This window comes from Myotis yumanensis, unplaced genomic scaffold, assembly GCF_028538775.1.
Source record: "Myotis yumanensis isolate MYYU_CA2020_CCGP unplaced genomic scaffold, mMyoYum1.0.hap1 SCAF_17, whole genome shotgun sequence".
In the NCBI taxonomy this organism is placed as follows: Eukaryota; Metazoa; Chordata; class Mammalia; order Chiroptera; family Vespertilionidae; genus Myotis; species Myotis yumanensis.
Window position 1 is genome coordinate 17,712,285 of NW_027223768.1, and position 19,932 is coordinate 17,732,216.

Below are 19,932 nucleotides of genomic sequence, written 5' to 3' on the forward strand. Positions count from 1 at the left end.
ATGGAAATTTTGCCTGGTCTCATGCCTGTTCCAAGGGAAATCTGATAGCATGGCTCTCATGATCTAATTAATCAATGGTTAATAAGTTTAATAAGTGTGTAATTTTTGTTTTATTGCATAGAAATGTCTTTCAAGTGATTTTTTTCCCCTCTAGGGTAAAAGTGGTTCATGCTCAAAATTAAAATTTTATATTGATTTCCCACCAAAATAATTAAACATTACCCTAAATAACAATCAAAACACTGGATTTTATTAAAACATATTTTTATGTGTATTTTTAAAAATTATGGCACTGCTTTCTCTCAGAATATGTATAATTAAACTTTTTTCTTAGAATTCTATATTTAAAGTTTTGATCCCTAAAGTTATATATAGTGTATTGTTTTTTAATCTCTTTTTAAGAATATTCAATGTAATTTGAATAATAAACTATTTAGAAGTAATTTACCATTTGATAGATGGCCAGCTTTGTTTGGAAGCTTCACTGTCATCATTTAGGCATGAAATCCTCTAAGGCAGCGGTTCTCAACCTGTGGGTTGCGACCTCTTTGGCGGTCGAACGACCCTTTCACAGAGGTCGCTTAAGACCATCCTGCGTACCAGATATTTACATTACGATTCATAACAGTAGCAACATTACAGTTATGAAGTAGCAACGAAAATAATTTTATGGTTGGGTCACAACATGAGGAACTGTATTTAAAGGGCCAGAAGGTTGAGAACCACTGCTCTAAGGTCTCTTCAGAGAAGGTTTGGCCATTTATTTATTTATTTATCTTTTTCTTGCTTTTTAGAAACTATTTAATTTTTTTGCATTAGACTTGATCTGTACAGTCAGCCTGCCACATGGGACTGTAAGGTTTTTAAGACCAGGTGCCTTGACGTCAACTGAGCCTACAGTTGGCCTATAGCATGGGCCCAGTGAATGTTCAATGAAGGACTGATGTGAAATAAATTTGGAAATATAAAATGATGGTAGCCAATAGTAATTCCTTGATCCTATATAAATCAATTTACCAGAATATTTAAACAATGAATAGGGAACTACAGGTCTGAAGATGGTGTCTTCTGGATCAATATTTTGGCCTATGTGATTAGAATTTTGATGAATTTGTAAACTTATTCATACAACTATAGGCTTTTAATTCAGCATCTAGAGTGAAAGAGGTTAAAAATTTGAATGATTTAAATTGAGAAAATGTATTGCACCTTAAGTAAGAGACATAGAAGAGATGAGGGAATAAATGAGCAGTCAGACTCTAGTATCTTTTATTTTATTTATTTTTTAATATATTTTTATTGATTTAAGAGAGGAAGGGAGGAGAAAGATAGAAACATCAATGATGAGAGACAATCATTGATCGGCTGCCCCTTGCACACCCCCTACTGGCGATCGAGCTCGCAACCTGGGCATGTGCCCTTGACCAGAATCAAACCCAGGAACCTTCAGTTCACAGACTGACGCTCTATCCACTGAGCCAAACCAGCTAGGGCATTTTTATCTATCTATCTATCTATCTATCTATTTATTTATTTACTAGTAGCCCATCGGCAGGAATCGCAGTGCGCTGCTGAGAGTCGCGCTGTTTCCATGGGAGCCGTGCTGCTTCCACGGGAGCCGTGTGGCTTCCGCAGGAGGCGGAAGTGAGCTGCTGGCACCCACAGGAGCCAGGAGGGAGCCACACCGCTTCCACGGGAGGCGGGAGGGACCCGCGCTGCTTCTGCAGGAGGCAGGCCCATCGTCTCCTCTCCGGGCCTGCACTTGGCCGTGGAGGCTGCAGGCCAACCCCCCTGTCCGTGTCCGCTCCAGCTCCTGGGGGCCAGCCCAAGCCAGGCACGGCAATGAAGCAATCATTCCACCAGGCTGCTCATGCTGCCTGCTCTCAGCGGCCGCCCCCTTGGGACTGGGGGATTACGGCGGGGCTGAGAGGACTGGGTGCAGCCATCCTGTGGCTATGGGCGCCGCCATATTTGTGATGGAGTGATGGTTAATTTACATATTACCCATTTTATTAGATAGGATTTTTATTTTTTATTTTGGAGAGAGAGGGAGAAACATGGATTTGAGAGCATAACATCAACTGAGGGATCGAACCCACAACCTGATCAAGTGGCCTGACCAGGAATTGATCAGGCGACCTTTTGATGCACAGATGACACCCAACCAAAGGAGCCACCTAGCCAGGCAAACTCTAGTATCTTTTAAAATTAAGTAAAAGGCTGTGCACCCTGAGCTAATGAAACAAGTGCAGAAAGTCTAATCAGAAGTCGTTTGAATATCAGTAGGATGTTCCATTGTGTATTATGAAGAATTGGGACAGGAGCATTGCATTAGAGAGCCAGAAAAAACATTTTGATTTTACATTCTGCCTGATCTGGCCCTGCTTACCATTCTAGCTTTGCCTGAAACCATCCTCCTCCCTGTCTGTGATGACCTTTTAATTATTTTTTTAAAAATTAATCTTTATTGTTGAGATTATTACAGATGTCTATCTCCCCGCCCCCCAATAGCTTCTCTCCACCCAGTTCCTACCCCACCCCAGGCCCTTGCCATCCTATTGTCTGTGTCCATAGGTGATGCATACATGCATATAAGAACGTTGTCTAATCTCTTCCCGCACACCTCCACACCCCCTTCCCTCTGAGAATTGTCAGTCTGTTCCATTTCCATGCCCCTGATTCCATTCCATTCACCAGTTTATTCTGTTCATCAGATTTCTTATTCATTTGATTTTTAGATTCAATTGTTGATAGGTATGTATTTGTTGTCACTTTGTTCATATTTTTGATCTTTACCTTTTTCTTCTTCTTTCTCTTCTTAAAGAATACCCTTCAGCATTTCATATAATACTGGTTTGGTGGTGATGAACACCTTTAGCTTTTTCTTGTGTGTGAAGCTCTTTATTTGACCTTCAATTATAAATGATAGTTTTGCTGGGTAGAGTAATCTTGTAGGTTCTTGCTATTCATCACTTTGAATATTTCTTGCTGAAGATAGTGTAAAGAGCCTCTGGGACAACTTCAAGTGTACCAACATTCGAATTATGGGGGTGCCAGAAGAAGAGAGAGAGAGCAAGATACTGAAAACCTATTTGAAGAAATAATGACAGAAAACTTCCCCCACCTGGTGAAAGAAATAGACTTATAAGTCCAGGAAGCACAGACAACCCCAAACAAGAGGAACCCAAAGAGGACCATACCAAGACACATCATAATTAAAATGCCAAGAGCTAAAGACAAAGAGAGAATCTTAAAAGCAACAAGAGAAAAACAGTAATCTACAAGGGAGTACCCATATGATTGTCAGCTGATTTCTCAACAGAAACTATGCAGGCCAGAAGGGAGTGGCAAGAAATATTCAAAGTGATGGATAGGAAGAACCTGATCTTTCACTTCTTTCACTATTCATTGCCACCGTCCCCCACACATGTCCCTGTGCCTGGCAAGCTCCATTGTCCCACAACTGTTCCCATATAGCTTTTCCTGACTAAGTCCTCTTCTAGATTAGGGTTCTTTGAACATCCTCATTCATCCTCTTCTTTTTCTTCCACACGTTGAAAACAACTGTAATTCATTCATTCACTTTCGCAAACTATATTTTGGACAATTATCGGAATAATTTAGATGGGATAAGTGATTGAAATGCATTATTTCTACAGTTTTGCCAAAAACATGTATACGCAAATATATCTGTTGGGGAAGAATTAAAAATAAGTGAAATGATCTTTGTGATTTCTGGAATGGATCATCATCAAAAGGGTGACAGATGAGACCCTGAGCTCGAGTCTGAGACTTGGGTTGGAATCCTGGACGCACCAATTTTAAGCTGTTTAATCTTGGGCAAGTTACGTAACCTCTCTGTGCTTTGCTTTCCTCCTCTACAAAATGGTCTTAGTAGGATCTATTGTTTTGATTGTCGTGATTTTTTTAATGAGTTAGTTCATGAGGCGTTTAGCACACAGCCTGAGACATGGTGAGCACTGCCAGTCATTGTCGTCTCTTCGTGCTCATTCCCGTCCCCTTCATCTTTGTCCTCTCTCAGGCGCTAACTCTGTAGAGCATAGTGCTGCATGGTATCTGGACTTGTGTTTCCTCTGGGTACCATGGTTACCTCTGGTTACAGCTCGAGGAGCCCCTTCTCTCACTCCACCATTCTCTAGAATTGTGATGCCTATCTTCTATAAAATAAATCACTTATCTCGTCTTCTTTTTTTTTTTTGTGGTCTAACTTTTGGAGTATTAACACTCAGATCTTTTTTTCCTGACAGCTGGCAAACTTCCCCAGGCTGTGCGAGGAAACGGAGCGGATTGTGGCTAACCACATTCGGGAGCGGGAAGGGAAGACCAAGGACCAGGTGAGAAGAGGCCTTCCCTGGTGGCCAGGGGCCTCGTGGGGAGTGTAAGGTCTCCCCAAGGAGGTCTGCTGGTCTCTACCAGTCGGCATTATAATGGGAAAAAGAATAGTTAGAACACAACCACATATGTTTATTTTTACTTATTAATAAATTTTATACATGTGTTGCTATACTAACATCTTGTGTATGTTAAGGATATAAACAAATATAAAGACTTTAGAAGGATGCAATTTAAAACACAGTAATAGGAGTTCCATTATTTTTTCTCAGCACCCCATAGATCATAATGTGTACCCCTAGCATGTACATAGCCCACCTTGAAAACCACTAACACTAATCCAGAAACGGAGCACTTTTTCTTATTTAAGACAGGATTTTTAAAATTTTAATGGGCCCAGAGATAGGAGCCAAGATTGTCCTAAATTCCTAAAATGCTATGCAAAATGTTCAGTGTTCTGATTTTCTTTGTCTGAGAATAATGGACAAAGCTATTCATTAGCATACCCAGGGAAACTTTCATTGAAAAATAAAAACTTTTAAGAACAGCTCCTTTAAACATTTCTGACAATTTTGTAGGAGAATGTGGTTTGTAAGGATTGATCTTGAAATTGTCTTCCAATTCCAGCTTGGCTCTGTGAAGATAACTCATTAAAAAAAGGGAAGGCCTCCAGGAAGATAAAAGCTTCTTAAACTTAGGTGGATTTTTTTCTGTTATTTATAATTCATTATAAATGGGGAACACGACGGTTTCAGATGCTGGTAGAGGCCAGGACACAACTGCGGGTGTGACAGCAGGGCCAGCACCCTGTTCTCGCAGAGTCACAGCTTGTCCTTGTCAAATCACTCTCGGACCTGTTTTCTCATGTATGACATGGGATGTAGGCCTGTGTGCTCTCGGAAGTCCTCTAGAAGTTATAATTGCAAGATTTTGTGGTTTTCAGGTGAGTGGGATGAGGAGGAAGGCAGAATAGAAGAGAGAGATAGAGACAGAACACAGGGAACATGTGCAGCGGAGGCTGAGGCGAGAGGGTAGGGTGGAGTGGAGGGACAAAGTGGAGGGCAGGGCTGGAGGACCGGCAGTACTGTTTTCTCGATGAGCTGCGGATGCATTGCCACTCCGTTTTACCTTTGTGCTTGGAAAGTCCATTAACCATTATTCATAGTTTTCACTTGTTTTTCAATGTTCACGCCTGTGGAGAGCCAAAAGTGGAGCAAATAGGCTTTGTGACTTAGGGATGAATAAAATCAATGTTAACTCAGGACCCAGTGAAATCAAGCCCACATATGTCATGCTGAGGTCCGAAGTTTCCCCACACCTAATGTCATGGCTGCTGCCTGACCAAGAGCACTTAGGTTCTAGTGTCAACTGTGTTAGAAACTGACTTTGAGTAAATAGATAACCATTTTAATGTAGTGGCTTTATTCTAGAAAATTTGAATGATGATATGTCCTATTTAGCTCCTCCCTGAGATGACAATATTGAGGGCATAGTATCATTATTATCTCTGTGTCCATAGCTAACTGAGTTGTTAATGCCTTCCTGTTTCTTAGCGACGTTAGGACTGTGGGCCCTGGGTTCCCACAGCCCGAGTTTGAAACCAGATCTCCCATTTACTTTCTGTGTAAATGGGATGGTAGTTAACTCGGCGGCATCTTGTGAGGGTGAGATGCAATAACCCAAATATGGCTGCAGCTCATCAGTCACTTTAGTTGTTTTTGCCAAAGAGCCATGGCACAGTAGGTATGAGGAAGAAATACCTTTTCTCCTTGCAAGGGACCTTGTGTTTCCTCTGCAGCTCTTCTGTGCTGATTAATCAACTCTCCAAGGGGGAGACGAGATGGGTGGGTGTCTTCTCCCAAGTGACCACCTCGGCTGGCCCGAGGAAGCTAACACTTGCCACCTCTGACAGGGACCTATGTGGGAGCACGCCTGGTTCGGCCGGGTGAACATGTCCATTTGCACGGCTCTCACATCTGCGTCCTGCACTCCATTCTGCCTTGGTGCCCCCTCCACCCTCGCCCTCGTGGTGGTCGAGAGGCCAGTGTCCTCAGGTCTCTGCACTAGAACTGTTGAGAGGTGTTCTTATATATATATTTTTAAATGGAACTATTACAGACTTCTGCTCTGGCAGCTTTGTGGGAGGAAAAAATCTTCAAAATTAAAAATATGGAAACCCATAAATCAGTCGGTGAATTTTTTTCTAAAACAAAGGGCTTTTGAGTACCTGTATGTGCCTGTAATTCTTCCAGGTGCTCCCAAACATGAGAGTGCATGTTGAAGTGGTCGGCTTTGTGGGCGACGACTGCCCCCAAGGATAGCTTTACTTTTCTTCAACTCCATATTCAATAACTGTGGGTGAGAAAGGCACTGAGAAACTCTGAGAAAGTGAAAAAAGTGAGAAAAAAATGTGCTCTTTTCATCCCCCATATGTGACCTGGCTCTTTTCCTGGGATGAACACAGACTCCTAGTTTCCAGGAATATGAATGAGAACAGCCGTAGTTTTTATTTTTTCCACTTTTTTTTTTCCTACACTGCAGTCCAAGTTAATGTGCGAGAACGTCCAAGACATTCATGACAACCCTTGGCAGTGTTGAGAATTATGTAGATATTTTGCTCTTTATGTTGGTAACAATTGACTTGTGCTTCAATTCGATGGTTTTTTTCATACAAACTCCTGCCCAACTGGATTTGAGAGTATAACAGAATATTGCTTCAGTATAGGAAGAATTGAGGCACTACCACAGGTAATCCAATAAAGATCACTCTCCCTAACTCTTCAGTTGTCTTCATTAACAGAAGAAACCAAACTATCTGATGGTAGGAAATTTCTCATACAAGTATTATGTTTCTGGCCCAGTAGCCTTCACTTTATGTTTGGAAGTGAGGGTGGGTTTGGGGTGACCCATTTACTCATCTTGGAAGGTCCTCTTGGGACTCAAACAAGATTTGATGAGGGGACCAGTTGAGATTCCCCACAAAAGCAGAGCCTCAGAGCCCACAGCATTGGGCAGTGCATGAGAAACCATGGCCACATACTAATTATATGGGAATAAATTGTGCACTTGAAAACAAACTGTTGTTCAGAGCCGGGAGATAGTTCTAAAATTTACAGCCACAGGGATTTATTGGACACTTGCTATGTGTATTGTGCTAGGTTCTGGGGATCAAGTGGTGAACAAGACAAATGTAATCCCTGTTCCTCTGAGGCTGACAAGGGATGCAAACAGACGAGTGATTAATTGGTGCTAAACACCACAAAGTGTAGGCTGCAGTATATGTAAAATATGACACATAGATGACATGAGAGTAACATCATCATTCATCCTGGTGTTGGGTGAGAGTGGGGTGAGGATCATGGAAGAAGTCTTCCCTAAGAAAGTTCCCACTAGGGAGCAATATGTAGACTATGTCAATGAGCCTTACCAAGAGTGCTCTGCTGCGCTCCAGTGTCACCTTCAGTGTAGGGAGGCAGCGTGGGGTCATCGAGGTCATTAAAAGTTCATTCAACAGTCTCAGTGCAGAGCTCTGGAGGTACATAGGCAAGAATTCTTAAGCGTTGTTAATTCTTAACCTATCAACAAAGCTCAGCATTCTAGGAAGACATGGGGACTGTTGGGAGAAAAAAAAGGAAACATAGAAAGGGGAGCCCAGTTTTGAATTACTCTGGAATAAAGCTTTCTTTCTTAAAGTTTCTGCTTGTCCCATTCTCTTCTTGTTCTCTAAGTCTCCTTGTCTCCCACTGAAGAATATTTTCTTCCAGGTCTTGGACTTAGAGTTTATATAAGTACCTTGTGATCAGTACATTTTCATGTTTACTGAAACATGTATCCAGTTCATTCCTTGACAAATCTTGGTTGGATTCACATGGTATTTTAGGCTCTGTTCTAGTCCCTGAGATACAGTAGTGGCTACAGCAGATGGGGTCCATAAAGTCAATTTGTAAAAACTTCCTATGTCAGCTAGTGGCAGTGCCACAAAAGGAAAATGAGCTCGATTCATAGGACAGAGAGTAAGAAGAGTGCTAATTCAGACAGAACGGGCCGAGAGGATCCCCCGATGAGGTGATCTTTTAGCAGAGAACTGACTGAAGTTTTGCTGTGATGATGAAGCTTATTGATCTCAAGAAGTCTTTCTATTTATTTGTATATTGCATTTTTGAGTGGGTCAATGACATTCTTCTGCTTGCTTATAGGGAGCTTAACGAGATAGAAGAGGAGAGGATATTGCTATTTTGAGGCTAACATATGGTGTCTATGGGAGCAGGAAGCTCTGAACATCTCCTCACTGGCCTTTTTGCCATGTGTCCTTTTATACATGTGTGTCCTGTTTAACATGTGTGCCCTTCTTTTGAACATCATGCCTACATTTTAGAGGAAGAGAATAATTCTAGGTTCTGTGTTAAGTTGGCCAAGAGTGCATGCCTAGCAATTATAATGCTATTGTCTTCTTGTGGGAATCGGACTTTTCATGGAGATTTCCAATTTCTAAATTTAGAGTAAAAAATTACGAATCTAATGAACCAGAAAATGAATGCACCTTTTCATTCTCACCGAAGCATCCTTTAAAAATTCAGTGCAGATAATTTTCAGGCAATTGCTGACTTTAGTGTTTGAGACTATTTAAGATGGATTTCACTGAAGTGTTTCTCTTCGACTTACAGGTACTACTGTTGATTGACATCCAAGTCTCCTACATCAACACCAACCACGAGGATTTCATTGGCTTCGCAAAGTAGGTGGAAGACACAATTGCTGCGTGTGTTCCTCCTGCCGGTCTGTCTAGAATACACACTAGGAATTTCTCCCACAACCCCACCACCTCTTGAGAGTGCATTCTGGGTCAAGGTTAAATCTGAGCCATCCTGTGAGGCCATGCTCTCTCCATAAAGTAGTTGGCTCCTTGGTTGTGCAGCATATGGGTCACATGTGTCTAAGATGCTCATTGCTTTTGGATGACCATCCGCAGTTTGTACTTGAACTCCCATAGATAAGCAGCAACAGATGCACATTTAAAATATGTTTGGGAACAATTTCTCACATTAATTTGAAATAGCAAGTGCAGTTCACAAGATACAGCTATTTCAACATTCCTAAGTTAGAATATAGAGCCTATTTTTTTTTAAAAAACAGTCTTTTGTGAACTTAGATGTAATTATAGGGGATGAACATTCTCTTTTCTATAGTATATATCTTATATAAGCTTGTTTCTATGTTGCTATTTTATCATACATGTATTTTATATTCTTAAAAAATTGTTTTCTTTATTGATTTTGAGAGAGAAAGAGAGAGGAAAAAACAACAACAACATTGATTTGTTGTTCCACTCATTTATGAATTTATTGGTTTATTCTTGTATGTGCCCTGCCCTGGAATTGAACCCACAACCTTGGCTTATTAGGACAATAACCAACTTAGCTACCCGGCCAGGGCTCATTATATTCTAATATTCTAGCTCTACATTCACAGATATCACTGTGTAGACATTATGCTCAGTTATTCAGGGCTGGTTATTAGTGTGGCTTTCACCATTTTTTCTTGCCCTAGAGTGGAACTAGTTTTTGTTTGATTCTAACTCTAAAATATAGTTGTGGCATGTAAATGGTTCGAACTTCAAATATATAAAATATAGTCTCTTTTATATAAAAAAAGAAAGGGGGGAAATGTATTTGAACCATGTATTCAAGAACAGGGGCCAATGAAAAATAAAACACAACAAAATGTAAAGCCAATTACAATCTGATTGAAAAGAAACAGAATGTAAATCATGTGATTTAGACTAAACCCTGACTGAGGAACTGACAGACATGTTTTAGGGAGGAAAGGCCCGATTATCCAACAGCAGATTGTCTCCTTGTAAAGTTGGCTGTGGTGGTGATGCCGAACCAATGGTATGCATATATTTGGAATCCAGCGGCTACTACTGTTGTGCGGTAGATGTTTTTCCTCCACTGTTTTGTTTGTGACCTGTGTGTGGAGGTGTTAAAACACAGTATTGAATTTGTTCCTATGGGCAGTTGTCTTGGTAGCGACACTGTCCACACAGACCCATCCCTCCCTTTAGCCCTGATGGCTCCCCCATCTGCACTGCTCACTTCCTCCTGTAGGTCCCCTGTGAGGGGAAGCCTGGACGCTGAGATGCCTCCTTGTCCATCACCCTGGAAGAGGGGACCTGAGAATTCTGCCTGGTTTGCAGCACAGTCTGTGACCACCATGTGGCCTGTGCCAAGCTCTACTTTAGGGGGGAAATACAAGAAAAAGAAAGAAAAAAAATCATTTTTGTCTGTTGAGAGTTTGCCTAATAATTGAAAAATATAGAGAAACACATGTAACATTTTAAGTTGGCACATTCTCCATTCCCTTCTGTTGCTTCCTTGAGGAATTGAAAAGAAAAACAAATTCTTGAGTAATTTTAAAGAACAGGAATGCTGCCTTTAAAAGTGATTTTTATTGAAGACAAATGCTATTTAGATGTAAACTCGAGCCCATAACTTAACAGTGAAAGGGACATTGCCACGCCACCTCGTTGGGATCTCCCGAGCCAAGGAGAAAATGGAGAAAAAGTCAAAATCCGTTTGGGAAAATTCAAATTTTGAACAAGTTTTGTAACCAGTGCTACAATTTAAATTCCAGCCTAGACTTTTCTTGAAACACTTTTTCTTGATTACTTTTTAAACTTCTTTTCAAAGATACATGATCCGGAGTTTACTTCACCTCAGAAGCTGTTAGACTATAGCATTATATTGACTAGGTTTTCAAAAGCATATAATGTTGCAAATGTAAACACTTGCAAATGCAGTCTTTCCATGCAGCCTCTGTAATCCAGGCGACTTTCCCCATTTTTCCAGCCTAGAGATATAGACTGTAAGCCGTTATGATGTTGGGGGAGAAAAAAGAAGCCTTGTTCAGACCACGTTAGAAGTGGGGCAGCTTTGCACATTTTGCGTCGAGTTGAAACTCGCACCTGAACTTCCTTTTGAAGGCCAGGTTTGGGAGTCAGCAGTCGGATCAGTTTTCCAGGATATGCCGCTGATGAGCTTGGGGCTTTGCCAAGTCGCTTAGCCTTTCTGTGCTCAGTTTACTGCTCTATCAAGTGGAATAATAAATAATCCCCCACCGTATACCTTTTAGGATTGTCAGGAGATCAAATTAATGAGGTGTTGTGAAACTGCTTTTGAGAACTGGGGTATAGTCTGTAAAAGTAAGAAAGTGGTATACGTATACATACTCACATACAAGCACATACACAGACACACACAGATACAGACACACACTCACAGACACATTCACACACACACACACACACACACACACACACTTCCCACCTATTTGTTAAACACAGAGGAATTTGTGTTTAACACAATTTTACTTTGTTGTGAAATTGATGTTCGGAGTATGATTGCCACTAGAATATTTTCAGACACCAATATTATCTCCAAATGTGATATTCTGCACTGAGACTCAGAGGTAGATGTTCTTTCCATTGTATGCTGAGTTGCAGTAGATTTCAGAGTGACGTGGGATTAAGATGAAGAAATGTTCATAATTACTTTGAAGGGTTGTGGGATCTTTTGTGTTTTTAAAAATTAAAAAAACACGGTTGTAGCTATAAATGTTAAAGTTGGCAGGATTGCTGTTTCCATCAAGGAAGAAAAGTCAAGCCATACTTGAAGACAATTATGTAAGTATTTTTAAGTTCCAGGGATAGAAAATTAAGGTCTCAAATTGAGGAAAAGAAGAATTTGTTTTCATGAGATTTTTAAAGAATTGTCGAAAGAGGGGGAACCACCTCTCAAGCTTATAGAATGGTGATGCACATAGTATTTTACACATGTATTTTTTTCTAAAAATTTTAAAAACAAACCAAAGTGCTAAAGGTAGAGTAACGGAGTAGGAATTCTCAGAGTAGTGTTCAGACATCTTGAAATTCTTCTGCCTGCTACAGCATTTACTCTGCCATGTTGAATATGTGGAACATTTTTCCCCCCCATTTCCTAGCTATTTGTTAAACACAGACCGTAAAATATGTACCATGTGTCATGGGTCCAAGTTAGCGCTGCTGTAGGCTTGCTTTGGAATTTCCTGGTTTCTGAAAGCTTGATCTTTAAACTATAATATAGTTTCTGAACCTAAACGTCCGGCCTTCCAGAAGAAAATGTCAACTTTCCTCATGATTTAAGGATTTTAATTTGTCATTGTTCCTTGTTAAAAAACAAACAAACAGCCCCACAGGTCTTTTTTTATTTTTTACACAATGTCACTAGTTTTTATTATTTAAGGAAACAAAACTACTCCATTTGTTCCTTCATTCACTTCCCCTCTCTCAAGAATCCTGCTCTTTGAATAGGAAGGCCAATAAGCGTTTGTTAGCTTGGATGCCTGGGGAGGTGAATTTTCAAATTCTCATGCTCTTCTGCATTTGTTACCTGGGCAGGAGTTTTAACTTCTGACTTACTGAGATGTCAACAGTTCAGTAGCTTACAAGCATTAGGGCTCCCGATAGGAACCAGTAGACTAATGTTTTGATGACACCAGCGTCAGACTAAGGTCTGTTTTTCCATCTGCAGAGCAGGTCCCAGCACCTGTTTTCTCACAGTTGAAATGACAGAGTGGACAGATTTCAGTGCTGGTTATATGAGTACCATGAAAATCCTGCGGGTTGTGACATTCATGATATCTCTTTCCTCATCCTCTGGAATGCCCGCTGCCATTTGCCTCAAGGCAGTATATGTGAATCTTGGCCCCAAATTCCAGAGCAATACTTCACAGTCTTCGTATATTTTTCCATCATGTGTAATCACATTTTGTTATAACAGTGTTTCTAGTTTATATTCTTACATGAGAACATTCTCTCTCTTGTGGAATCAAAGCCTAGGCCTTAGATTAGAACAAGATCCTTCTTTTGACTCATATGCAAATTTAGGAATTAAATGCAGATGGAAATACAGACCTAAACAATTTGCCACGGACAATCCGGAGTGTCACGTCTTCTAGTAAATTTTATGTTCCAGTGTTCCAAGCAACGTTTTAAAAGTCAGTAGACTTCTACTATTCTCTTTCATTCTCAGAGCTGTTATTTTGAACTTTATCTTCATCCTTAAAATGGATCTTAGGAGATGAGTCATCCTTCTTTCAGAGGGCCCCACATCCTGGAGGGTTTTCTTACGTAATATTTAGCCTGAGACTTCACTGAGGATCCTGCAGGGGGAATGCAGCTTCCTTCTCCCTTTGGCTTCCATCTGATTGGAGGAGGCAGGCCTGCACGTGATGCGTCGCACTCTGGGGACTCTCAGCATGTGTTTATAATATCCTTGGGGTAATAAAAGAACATTTTAAAAGGACTTCTTTATTCCAGAGCAGTACTGTCCAATGAGCTTTCTGAGATAATGAAAATATTTTCTATTCTGGGCTGTTCAGTACAGTAGCCACTAGCTGCAAGTGACTATTGAGTGGCCAAACTGGGACTAGTAAAACAGAGGAAGTGAGATGCAAGTGAAATAAAAATGAAATTAGATAGTAATTAAAGTTTTAATTTCAATGGCCACATATGGCTATCAGCTACTGCATTGGATGGCACACTTGCAGAGTATGGAGAATCCAGCCCATTGCTCAGGGTCCTTACATCTGTGGACCCTACTTAACTGATGGCTTGGTGGTGATCTACTGTGGTGGCTTCTAGAAGAGAAAAAGGGGTAACTCTGTTCGCTGTTGCTAAGCAAACCCTTTGACTCAGGAAAAAACAGTAAACTCTTTAATCTTCTGTCTATAACGTATAAAGGATGGGCTTTCCCCTCCCACTGCCTTGGTTTGTCTGTTGCCACTTTGCTAGTATTTTCTCCATCATGGTTACTGCTGAAGTGTCTCCTCTTATAAACTAAGCATGATGGTGGAGGGAGAGGCCCAGCTGACACTTGATCTGCAATCTGCGTTTCCGAGCGACTCCATTTCCTTGGTTCATTTGAGCTCTATTTAGGTTCATGTGGAGTCCACATTCTTCCTCCTCCTTTGTCACTTCTATCTCATTTTTCAGCCCCTGAAATCTTGTTTTGACCACACCACTCTGTTGAGACTGCTTTTGGCCAAGACAAAATAGTTAATCCAATGGACAATTGTGAGTTCTTCATATGACACCATTAACCAAAGGTTTCAGTTACTAACTTTATCTGAAGACTATAAACCTAGATCTCCATTCCAAAACTTCTTCCTAGACTGGGTGCCATAGTCAGCTACATACTGGGCATTTCTACTTATCCATCCTAGGGAAGCCTCAACTTGATTTTCCTTAAACTCATCATCTAATCTTAAATCTACACCTCCTCCATTGTTCCCATTCTCTGTGGGCGGTAACTTCCAGTTGCTCAAACCAGAAACCTGAGTGTCATTCATTACTCCTTGTTCCCGTCTTTGTTTCCTTCCATCTTTACCAAGTTCACTTGATTCTACCTTTATTCTAGTTTCTGAATTTGTCTAATCCTATCATCACTTATATCTTTCACTGAGTGCCCTGCAGGTCGTTGGTGCCCTAAAATTCTTCTTCTCTTGCTTGGGTTACTACAGGTCTTCCTGCCTCTTGTCATGTCCTTTATCATTACTTCTGAGATTCCCTATTACTTTCAGAATAAAGTTTAAACTCCTCAGTATGGTTTCCAAGTCTCTGTAGAAACTGTCTCTTACCTCTTCTTCCACCTCTGAACTAGGCAATGTCAATGGTGAGAGAGGTAGAGATACCAAGATTCATGCAACATACCATCGGTCATTGAGGAACAGACATTGTCAGAGAGGAATTAGAGACCTGCCTGACACAATCCTGATTATATGGTACAGGTGCAGACCAAGATCTTTGGGAGTTCATGGGAAGGAGAGATAACTGGAGGTTTCTAAGAAGGCATAACCCAGAAATGGTACTTGATTGGACTTTGAAGGCTGGGTAAGACTCGCAGTCAGAAGGAAGGGGTGTAGGCTATCTGCTTCCTATCTTTTCTGCTTCAGACTCAGAGAATTTTTACAGAACACTGCTTTGATCATGCCATTTGCTGGCTCAGAAACTTTGAATACTTTTGTCTGCCTCTGCCATAACAGCCAACTTCTCCCTAATTGGCTCTCACATTCAGTTACTGTACTAGATGGCTTTTAAGGTCATTTACAACCCGGAGTTTATGTTTATATAATTTTGCTGTAATAGTTTTACTTTCCACAACTTTTCTACGTTCCTCATTTTTTGACCTCCTGACTTTGATGATACTACACCATTCTCCTGGAATGCACTTGGCTGTCTTTCTCTATTAAAATTGTACCTTTCTTCAAGTTTTCTGTGAAAGTCTCAGATCACATCAGACCAGAATAATCCCTTTTGTTGGTCTCTGATGCAGAGCAATTACTATGCATAGGATTTGTTTGATAAGTGGTTATAAACCCCTTGGCATACTCTCCTGTGATTTGAATCTTTTATTGTGTATGCACATGGACAAGGACAGAAACTAGAAATGAACATGCAAAAAACATTGAGCTACATGGTAACATGGGTTTCTTTTTCTCTGAATGTCTTTCAATGTGTTCTTATTTTTACAAAAATTTAAATCTCTTGTTATATACTTTTAAAATCATTATGTCTCAGAGCATTAAACCTAGTTTGGCTTCATGTATTTTAGGGTTCTGGAAAGCCTTCCAAAGTGACTTGGTTGTAGTAGGAATTTATACGCTTAACAACAAACACAATAAGAAGCTATGGGGTAATTATAGCTCACATATGAAACAGAAGCACTCGGGGGGGTGCTTTGTATTACATTCTCACAAGTTTACTTCTGTAGAGCTTGTTCTTCCTTAGTTCTTTGTATTTTGTGTATGTATCTCACCACCCACACTAGATAAATTGTAGGCTTCTGATTATAGGGGCCATACCTTAATCATGTTCATATCTTCCACAATAGCACCTTGCAAATAGCTGGTGCTCTCAAATTTTTGACTTATGTCAAGTGAAAACATTATACCTCGGTCTGTTTTCCAATATTGCACAGATAACCAGTAAAGGACCTATGAACAAGATTATGTCCAAAGGCTCAAGTTCACTTGCAAGTCTTTACACGATTTCCCATGAACACATTTTTAAATAAATATTTTGAAATGATTTTAGTTCAGTTATCATTGCAGGCATAAAGATTATGATAGAGAGTGCTTTCTAATGAGGCACTTATTTTTTATAATGTTACTTTATGAAGTAACTTCAAGTACCTAAATATGTCATTAACAACGTCTCTGGGTTTATGGGATGGGGCCAGTTGCTACAAAAAGAGTATTCTTTAGATGAAAAGTAAAGATGATTAGTATTTGTTCTTAACTAATATTTGAGGTTGGTTATAAAAGAAATCTATTTCCTTCTGCATGTTCTTACATTGCATTGCTTAGTAGATGAAGACTCCGTCAGAGGAAGTACCTTCACCTGGTGTAGCTCATAAGCTTCTGAGAGGCATCTTGGATCTAAAAGGAACCTCCGAAACAGCTTGTCTGGTCCCTGGCTTAACCCTGTCTCTCTGTCTTTTACACACACACACACACACACACACACACACTCTCTCTCTCTCTCTCTCTCTCTCTCACTCACTCACACTCACTTTCGCTTTACAGCTGAGAAGCTGAGGTGCATTTAGGGCAGACCCTGCTCAGGTTGCACGAGTAGTCATTGAGCATCTCTGCGCCTTTTGTTTTATATCCGGTCCTTTTTCTCTTATGTGATTTTAAGGGGACCCTACACAGAATTCAAGGTTCCCAATAGTCTGGGTCTGTTATAGCGTGGAGTTATCACCATGAGTCAGTGATTTATTTTAAAACATTTTCTCTTAAAAAGAAAAACATGCGCACACTAAACACAATTATGGTACTTGGAAGAGGTGGCCATCCCTGGGAAGAAGGCATAATCACATTGTATTAGTAGTTTTCTCATTTCTTCCTGGACAAGAAGAAAGCCTGCAGGGTAAAGATCCGAGGCCCCAAGTGGACTAGTGCTATAGGTCAAGCATGTCAAACTCAAAGGCTAACACGGGCCAAATAAACAAGGTTTAAGTTTATGTGGGCCACAAAAACCAAAAGTTTCAATTTCCATAGGAACATAGGTTTACTAGTATTTCAATAGAGACATGCTGAATACAAAGGGCTGAAATAAATGAGTAATCATTAACATAAAATAGAACATTTTAATAAAAATTAATATTTTTTCTTGAACATTAATTTACCAGACACTGAATAACTGCACAAATTAATAAACATAGAGCAAATAAACCTATTTTCCTTGTTCCCTGAAAGCGAAATATTTTCTGTTGTGCAACCAAACAAGTCAGTACAAGACTAATGATGTGGCAGTTGGCTGCTAAAATATCCACTGCTAGTATTAGTGGACAAAAATGGTGTGCCTGTGCATAAGGGAAATGAATGCAACATGATTGTAGTAATCAGTCATTAGCAAACATTATTAATAATTATGTATAACAGGATATTATAAAAATTAAGTTACGAAATTTTTATTAAAATGTTTCTTACATACCATTATATTGTCTGGGCTGCAAAAATATTTGGTGTGGGCCACGAGTTTGACATGCTTGCTGTAGGCACACACCATGTCAGGGCCTGGTGGGCAGCCAGAAGGCAGTGTGGGTGCATCAGACCCCTGGTCACAGTCAGACACAAACTCAACCTCATTCACAGCCTCACCACAAAACTCAGAATAATATAGATTTGGATTATGTAGAGAAACGGTTGGAGAAAGATGATGTTCATAGTGATTAAAGGACTTAAGCATTTAACAAAAACTAGAAAAATAACAAAAAATGAGGAAAGAAGAAATAAGCTAAAAAGTCTAATGTGAGGACATTGAAAAGCAAAAATATACACAAAATATCTTTAGTAATCAAATACAGTATGGCCTTTCACCACCCACCCTTTCCCCAGCCTCACTTGAATGTAGAATATGGGTTTTCAGGAGTTTGAGTGAAAACTCGTGGGAGATTATGAAAGACTAGAGGCCCAGTGCACAAATTCGTGCACCGGTGGGGTCTGGCTGGCCCGCCCCAATAGGGCCAGTCGGGCCGGGCAGGGAGAGGGTATGTGGGTGGTTGACTTGCTGGCCCCGCCCCCTGGTCGAACTCCCGGTTGAATTCCCAGTCGAACTCCCGGTCAAGGGGGCAATTTGCATATTACACTTTTATTATATAGGATTACTGTTTTGAACAGCGGTTCAAAGTGTGATGTTGATTTCTGATGTGGCTCTGAACCATAATATCCCATTACTTTAAACAGTTGATTAATGACTTGAGCTTTTACTCTGTTTTGGACTATTTCATCGATCTTCAAAACAGCCTTTAAGAACTATGAAACTGCCAGTTAGAGGGTTCAGTATTATTAATCTTCTCAGAATAACCAAAATAAGTTTAGTTTTCTTATATCAATAGATGTTTACTCATTGATTTACCAAAAGAAAGCCTTCATACCTTTCTTTAAAATGTTTTTTAATTGATTTTAGAGAGAGAAGAAGGGAGAGGGAGATAGAAATATTAATGAGAGGGAAAGATCGATTGGCTGCCCTCTTGCACCCTACTGGGGATAGAGCCCACAACCTGAGCATGTACCCTAACTGGGAATTGAACCAGTGATCTCTTGGTTCACAGGTTGACGCTCAACCACTGAACTACATGGGCCAGGCAGAAAGCCTTCATTCTTTTGACTGATAGAGGAACACAGTGCCTGGACATGTGGGCTCTGGGGTTAAATTGTTGGGGTCATCTCTGGCTCTTAACCCCTGGCGTCGTGTTGTATTGGTGTCGACCTCACTGGGCTTCTTATTCAACAGATATTTGTTAGAGCTGACTACAGTGTGCAGGTAGTTTCTAGGCCAGTGATGGCGAACCTTTTGAGCTCGGCGTGTCAGCATTTTGAAAAACCCTAACTTAACTCTGGTGCCATGTCACATATAGAAATTTTTTGATATTTGCAACCATAGTAAAACGAAGACTTATATTTTTGATATTTATTTTATATATTTAAATGCCATTTAACAAAGAAAAATCAACCAAAAAAATGAGTTCGCATGTCACCTCTGACACGCATGTCATAGGTTCGCCATCACTGTTCTAGGCACTGGGGATATAGCAACGAATGAAATAGACAAAAACCGCTGCTCACAAGGAGCTCACATTCTAATGGAGGAAGACAGACAATAAACACACACAAAATTAATAAATTATATAGTACGCGTGAAGGCGAAAAATGCCATAGAGAAAAATAGAATAGTGTAAAGGGGATGAGAGTCCTAGAAGAGGGGAAGGATGCAGTTTTGAACAGAGTAGTCATGGTATGCCTCACTGAAAAGAAAACTTGAACAAAGACTTGAAGGAGGCGATGTCAGGAAATATGCTTATATCTGGTGGAAGCTTACCTAGGCAGAAGGAGCAACTAGCATAAAGGCTTTGAGATGGGAATATGCTGGGTGGGTTTAAAAAAATAGTGATCAGTGTGGCTGAACTTCTCCAGTGAGGGAGCTGGAGAGTAGGAGGAGATGACTCAAAGAGCGGAGGGTGGGGGTAGCTGAGTAGG

The 19,932-nt window shown here is 40.4% G+C and overlaps 1 protein-coding gene across 8 annotated transcripts in view; it reads left to right on the plus strand.

Annotated features, from left to right (window-relative positions):
• Positions 1–19,932, plus strand: part of DNM3 (dynamin 3) — a 379,551-nt gene that overhangs the window by 120,632 nt on the left and 238,987 nt on the right. For all 8 annotated transcript variants that reach the window (XM_070395789.1, XM_070395787.1, XM_070395791.1 and 5 more), the window contains 2 exons: positions 4,269–4,355; positions 9,018–9,088. In XM_070395789.1, the coding sequence (XP_070251890.1) occupies positions 4,269–4,355; positions 9,018–9,088 (158 nt within the window). The remainder of the gene's footprint in view (positions 1–4,268; positions 4,356–9,017; positions 9,089–19,932) is intronic.